The 6,518-nt window shown below is 35.6% G+C and overlaps 2 protein-coding genes across 5 annotated transcripts; both read right to left on the bottom strand.

Annotated features, from left to right (window-relative positions):
• Window positions 1-63: 63 nt before the first annotated feature.
• Window positions 64-1,436, bottom strand: LOC143340630 (uncharacterized). The gene is made up of 5 exons (XM_076762809.1): window positions 1,418-1,436; window positions 810-953; window positions 606-709; window positions 347-470; window positions 64-252 (listed from the first exon to the last, which is right to left on the bottom strand). Exons 1-5 carry the CDS (start codon window positions 1,434-1,436, stop codon window positions 170-172), a joined length of 474 nt encoding a protein of 157 aa, XP_076618924.1. The 3' UTR covers window positions 64-169.
• Window positions 815-6,073, bottom strand: LOC143340498 (kanadaptin). 4 transcript variants are annotated; one of them, XM_076762536.1, is made up of 8 exons: window positions 4,883-5,796; window positions 4,518-4,786; window positions 4,298-4,440; window positions 3,829-3,989; window positions 3,367-3,744; window positions 2,889-3,273; window positions 2,196-2,422; window positions 815-953 (listed from the first exon to the last, which is right to left on the bottom strand). In XM_076762536.1, exons 1-7 carry the CDS (start codon window positions 5,654-5,656, stop codon window positions 2,415-2,417), a joined length of 2,118 nt encoding a protein of 705 aa, XP_076618651.1. In that variant the 5' UTR covers window positions 5,657-5,796; the 3' UTR covers window positions 815-953; window positions 2,196-2,414. The 4 variants fall into 4 exon arrangements, with proteins under 4 accessions (XP_076618651.1, XP_076618650.1, XP_076618649.1 ...); XM_076762535.1 differs by lacking the exons at window positions 815-953; window positions 2,196-2,422 and adding exons at window positions 5,807-5,968; window positions 6,027-6,073 and having other exon boundaries at window positions 2,454-3,273; window positions 4,883-5,725; XM_076762534.1 differs by lacking the exons at window positions 815-953; window positions 2,196-2,422 and adding an exon at window positions 5,807-6,029 and having other exon boundaries at window positions 2,454-3,273; window positions 4,883-5,725.
• Between the last annotated feature and the right edge of the window lie 445 nt (window positions 6,074-6,518).

Here is a 6,518-nt window from a genome sequence, read left to right as displayed (position 1 = left end):
GAATATACCTAGAGAAAATTGTCCGATACAAGGTAACTTTCAAATCCTATCAACAACTTCTCCACAAGTATAGAATTTTATTGTAACAAAGGATTACCTTTTCACAATTATCGATGCTATCGACATAGCGTTACAAAACAAAATGATTCGAGTTTCTGAATATTTTTAATTATCCGCACCCACCGTTTCCGCAGCGGCTGCGCTTTGGCGGTCGATACCCTCTGGAACCGTCTCCCATTAACGGATTATAGTCTACAAAAATTACATACTGTACTCTATAAATCTATATCGCTTCGACGTTGCCATCGACGTTGCCATCGACGTTGCCATCGATGTTGCTATGTACCTTTTTTTACCGATTTAGGTTTATCGTTACCAACAGGGAACCAATCGTTTGACTTGTTCTCTAGTCCTTGACCCACCAAATTTATATCTATTAATCTAGATTGCGCTTTCTGTTCTCTTTTACACTGAAAGAACAAATTTCTTTTTTCTATTTTTCCTTCTTTCCCCTAACTCTTTCGCTCGGATAAATTCGATTGCACTCGACGACCTTAACATTTTCTTAATTTCCTTCTAAATCCAAAATATACTTTCTAAATTACCTCTTTTTCTTCTCGCGCAACCATACATTTCTGATAATAATTTTGTTGCATTCTTTGCCTCGAAGCTTCCAAAGCCGACAATCTTTCTTGCAAAAGATCTGTATCTACGTACGTACAAATAAATTAATAACTTCATACGCTGCGTAAAATAAACGATAGTGTAAATGAAATACTATAAAGGATTGGCATGTCTGATTTGCTTACTCTTATGATACTTGGCCGCATAATCCTGTTCGTCCTTTCTTAGTTTCCAATTTCTATATTTTTCCCAAATGTATGGAGAAGCGTACCAAAAGGAAATTGCAATTGCAATTATGTACCATCCCACAGGCGCGATATAAGCCCATGCTATCCAATATTTAAGATAAAATTATATTACGCGGAATAAAACCATTCCTAAAACGTTAAATAATTCAAACAAACAGATCAAACTATCGAGTTTATACCATGATACTACCCTTTGACACACGTTACATGTACAAATTGATCGCTTTACGGGATCTTGAAATATACCGTCTTAATAAGAAAAACAACCAATACTATTTCAACTCTTTACTTCCCAAAGTAATATCGAACGAAAGAAATGCACGTCTATACCCTACTACAAACGAGAAAAGTACAAAACGTAAACACCCTACGCTATAAATATCCCAACGAGAGTTAATTCAAATGTAAAGAACATTAATTTGTTAAAATAACGCCTCTCTGGAAACGTCCAAACATTTTTAGGTTATACGTTTTGCGTTTTATATATACACATATATATATATAGACACATTACTTATCCTTGAATAAGAAGACATTTCACTAACCATCGCTGATGTAATCCATCTTCTAGCTTTATTGTTTTCAAGTAAAATCAAAAATATCTGATATGAAAATGCATCGACCGCTCAAACTTAAAATACAAATATTAGGAATGACTTGACTGATCAAGTGTTTCCAGATGTAGCACTATTTTCGCGCACGCGCGTTCCAAAACGTTTGCGTTTTGCATGCATAAGCTATGCAGCATAATCGGTATTACGGCCATTAATAATTGCGTAGTTTCTATGTTCTAATCAATTTGCATCGAAAACTGTACAGAAATGTAATTGTAACAATTAATAGTGATAAATTTTTAAAACGTTAATAAATATTTCATACTCAGAAATATGTAACCGCCATTAAAACGCAAAATATATTAAAAATGTATGTATGCTGTCTGTCACTTATTATAATAATATATATTTACGCGTTTCGAATTGTTTGAATGGCAATGGCGTTCATTGGGTGCCGCTAACTTCTCGTTTTGCATTTCAATTCCAATTAGTGACTCCGACAGAAATAAAATGCAAATTAAAATCAAGTGCATTAAAAACAATAATTCAACTTGAAATAATATGTACGAGATATGTAATTTTGTTTAAAGAGATACGATGAATCGACGCCGGTTAGATATCAAGGGAAAACGCGCGAAATCCGATTCCGTTTTTCTCACAATTCCAACATAATTTCTAGCAGAAATTTATTAATATTAAACAAAGGCACCAGTAGTGGTGATCAAAAGCGTTTAGATATAGTATGACCAAATGAAACGTACGTACATACCTTATTAGTCGAGAAACTATCGATACGTCCGTTAGGCCGAAATCCACAGAACGAATAACAACGATCTTGAACCATTAGCAGCGACATCGCGAATTAGGCGGTAGGTGGGAGAAGGTTCAATTGCTGCGATACATTTCATGTTTTTCCAAAGGAAACCTTAAACCTTGAGCCTCGAATAATATTCTTGATACTTGTGCTCGAGGTTGCCTCGGGTCGAAATTACGACTCTAAAAGATTCCAGACGAAAATTTAATTAGACGTAGGTGTGACCGACTTTGACAAGTTTAGTTTCGGTTCGAGTGTTTTCCCGGAGTTACCGTCCTTCCCGAAACTACAACCGTCGCTCGTCTCTTACTACCGAAAGTACAAGATCAGGTGTAAGATTTACTCGTATACCTCGAAAGTCCGTATTAGTATCGTGATCGCAAGTCTTAGTACACTATATGTTTGCTTTGCTTTTTTTTTTTTTTTTTTATTACAATATTGTAGATATCACGAAAAACTCAAAATACTACCAAGTATGTATATAATTAACATAAGGGGAATACATTGTATAAACGAAGGATATTTACAATATCGTGCAATATCGAAACGTAATTCATTAAAAGCAAGTTACAGTAGTACAATATCTATTGTAAAATTCATTTTCGTTTCAATAACCGTATTTTTCGTTAAGATTTGTTTTTCCATCACCTAATTGATCTTTCGGCGGAACCCACATCGAGTAATTATCCGCGTAAATCTCGTCTTGATGGCAAGCTAAGTTTTGCCAATCTTGTCGGCGTTTCTTCGTTGTTACACCTTCATGCTTTTGTAGTTTTTCGTTTCTTCTGTGTGATTTATTTATATTGATAGTAGTAGTACTAGAAATAGGGGTAATAACGGTAGTATTACTGATAGTAGAAGCCTGTGATTCGGGGCTTTCCTTATCGATCAAAGAGGAAGAATTAAATAATAGCTCGTCTTTCTCATCAACGTCCGAGTCTCGTTCAGATTCAATTTCCATTTCTCTGTCCGTGATTGTACTAGATACTGGTAGATTATTATCTGTATCTGTTTTATGACTTGTTTGTTTCGTCTACGCGATATGCAATGAAATTTCGGAATAGGATTATACGTTTTAAACGGAATGTTTAACAACGATGAAACTTTGAAACTCATAATTGCTTACCTTTCTACAGCAATATACAGAGTGTTGAATTCCGCTTGCCTTCGATGAGGTTCCTTGCGAAAGATTCGACTTTCTTTTCCCTAAATGTATCGTTTGATCTGCGGTGACATCATGATAAATAAGAGCTGGTAAATTTGCCGGTCGTGTCAAGTTTAATAATTTAATTAATCCCGCTTCCTCTTTACGAAGAGTTTGTAATTCCAGTTTCATCTTGGCAATATCGTTTTTGGTTAAAGCAAACGAATTTAAGCTTGACATAAAAACATCTAACGCGTCTTCCTCTGTTGTTTCCTTCTCTGCATTATTTTCATTTTGCCAAGTTTTTATTAAATTTGATAAATGTGAGATTCGTTTCGTAACTTTTGTATGTTTTTCAAGCTGGAAAAACAATACGAATAACATTTCTACCTGAATTTCGATCTTTGTAACAGATAAATGATAAAATAGACATCATCGACTCACCAACGAATCGTATGTTTCGACTTTTTCTTCCAATTTACCAGCCAGTCGCATTCTCTGCTCACGTTTTTTTTCTATCGATCCTGTTCTATCCAAAAAATTATCTTCGTCCGAATCGTAATAATCTTCTGCTTCCCAATTTCTTGTTTTCCTTTTCCTCGCTTCTATACACAATTTATTATGAAATAAACCTTTGATGTATCGCGTAACGATCCATATTTATGTTCCAACGCGAACCGCGATGTGCCACCGAACTCAAAATACTGTCCAACAATCTCTCATAACTTTCTAATAAAGTTTTCAAAGATTTACGTTTATATAAAGTCTTTTTGTTGTTCAGAGGGCGTAAAATACACCAACAAAGTGTTGCCAAGGATTATAGTATTTCAAATTTGATAAGAGATAGATGGAAAATTTAAACGGTATGGTAATACTACTACTTGGAAAACTAGTTTTTAGTTCTCGCCCCTACCATGATTTGCTTGCCTTAACAATCCATACTTGTCTAAGATTTTACAGGCTTCCAACGCGCACTGCACAACAGATTCTTTCTTTTTGCCTTTGACAAGAGCTTCTGCTCTCACCGAACGCCCGATAACTTCTTCCATAGGAAGACTATAATTTTCATGAAAAGATACATAATAAAAATGCACGTAAGTATACGACGTATCGTATTAAGAATCTGTACTTACTCCACCCAACATAAAAATTGCCCAGGTCCCTTCTCTTCCGTTTTATATTGCAAATCGTATCCTTCTCTTTCGAACCAGCCTCTTAGAGTTTTCTTAGGATCCTCGAAAACTAAATTCTCGTCAACGATGCAGGCATAAGGATTTTCTTGTAAATCTGTTTCTTCGTCTGCATCCTCGCCCATACCCCAATCAATACCATCGCTCTCTTTATCATCTACGGATGCTTCCCCGTTCGTACCCCGTTTTTCTAATTCCAACGCTTTCATTTCCTGAAATGTAATTTCTCCTTATTGGAAGCACAGTAGTGGCTAAATTAAATAGACGTTGAATGTGGAAAACATGATATCGAAAAAACTAAAAAATACTTTTAATTCTGAAACAGTATATCGAGATTCTTCCTCTTGATCGTCCGGTGGTGCTTTTAAGATGTATTTTCTTTGACTACAACCAAACCTAAGCATATGACCGCCCCGTACCCTTACGTAAACGTAAGGTTTTATAAGATTTCCATTCCAATATGTACCATGAGTACTTCCCAAATCGTAAACGTAAAATCCTTTGGAATCATCCTGGTCTTCCATGGATCTATATTGCAAAACAGCATGATATCTCGAAATAGTTGGATGTGCTAGGGATACGTGACAAGAAGGCAACCGTCCAACAATGTAGAAATTTTGTTCGGCGAGCGAAATTGTCTCTAGGATGACTCCAGATTTTAATACCTCCATTTCATAAACCTTTTCTGGTCGTCCACCCCAGGAGGGTTCTACGTATGGAAAAGGAGAATCGTTGGAATGTTGTTGAGGTATCGGAACATGGTCCGGACAACGAATGGTATTTTCATCTATCGAAAGTATCGATGTTTTCGAAATTTGACCTACTGGCCGAGAACGTTTGGGACTGATAACTACGGTCGGCTTTTTGAACGTAGCGGTATTAACCGTATTGCTTGTATTTTCCGACGAATCGGTTGTATAATTCTCGGTAGAATTAACAATGTTTTCACATTCTGACGCTTTATCGGTATTTATTTTACTTTCCACTTGACTTTTATTTTCGTCGTTCGAACGATCTTTCGAAGGAAATTTCTTCTGCTTCGATTCTAGCGCTAATTCCTCGATGTTTATTTTCGTTTCCATGATTATCACCGTAACTTTTAAGAAGAAAAGTAGGATGCTGTTTCCCAATGATCCAAGGAATTCTTGTTACTTGAAATACGTGAAAATTGTTAAAAAGAAACCTTTTACTAAACAACCTACGTAACATGGATAGAAACAATGTCCACTAACCTCACTTGTACTTGTCAAAGTATAAAGTACGTATTATACGCATAATCACGTGTACGGTAGATACGTAGATCGTATTACCAGACGGATCGTGTGTGAACAGTACCTTGATCGAACAAAAATGAGTATCGTACGGTCTCCTGATTGGCTGTTTTCGAAAATTCTCTAGAAATTTAATGAAAATGAATAATGAAATTAAAGGAAGCTAAAGTGTAAAACGTACCTAGATCCTGATTAAGAAGAAACAATGTGGCCACGATAACGTAATACCCCTATAACGTAAACGTAGACTATCCGTAATCAGATATGGCTGCATTTCGAAAGAACTGGTAAACTGTCTCGATCCATCGCATGTAAGTTTGCAGATGAGAGAGTCGGTGGTGTGTATGACACGCATGACGGACCACGCGATACATTTCTTAAACAAATGAGTAAATATTATGAGAATGTAAATTATTTTTATTTGACACCCAATTGGTCACACTTGTTTGTGATTATTAATCGTTTATAAAAATTTATTTAATTTATTTTTTAGCAGATATCTACTCTTTATAGGTTATTCATTCATATTGCTGATAATGAGTTTTGTAATCTTGTACGTATTATAGGATATATCTTACAAGTCGTGTGCAATACGCGTCACGTTAAGCGCATTTAATTGAATAATAAGAAAATGCGAGAGATACTGTTATTTCTGTCAGCTGTATAACTTGAT

Source organism: Colletes latitarsis, chromosome 3 (genome assembly GCF_051014445.1).
Source record: "Colletes latitarsis isolate SP2378_abdomen chromosome 3, iyColLati1, whole genome shotgun sequence".
Taxonomy (NCBI): domain Eukaryota; kingdom Metazoa; phylum Arthropoda; class Insecta; order Hymenoptera; family Colletidae; genus Colletes; species Colletes latitarsis.
The sequence above is the reverse complement of the archived record's forward strand: the minus strand, read 5'-3'. Positions and strand labels throughout refer to the sequence as shown.

Coding starts and splice junctions, on each gene's coding strand:
- LOC143340630 (XM_076762809.1), bottom strand. Junction 471..605: donor TTGCGCGAGAAGAAAAAGAG/GTAATTTAGAAA, acceptor TTGTTCTTTCAG/TGTAAAAGAGAACAGAAAGC. Junction 253..346: donor ACCTAAATCGGTAAAAAAAG/GTACATAGCAAC, acceptor TAATTTTTGTAG/ACTATAATCCGTTAATGGGA.
- LOC143340498 (XM_076762535.1), bottom strand. CDS start 5,656: ATGGAAACGAAAATAAACATCGAGGAATTAGCGCTAGAATCGAAGCAG. Junction 3,990..4,297: donor GTTAAGGCAAGCAAATCATG/GTAGGGGCGAGA, acceptor AATTGTGTATAG/AAGCGAGGAAAAGGAAAACA. Junction 3,274..3,366: donor CTGTATATTGCTGTAGAAAG/GTAAGCAATTAT, acceptor CATATCGCGTAG/ACGAAACAAACAAGTCATAA.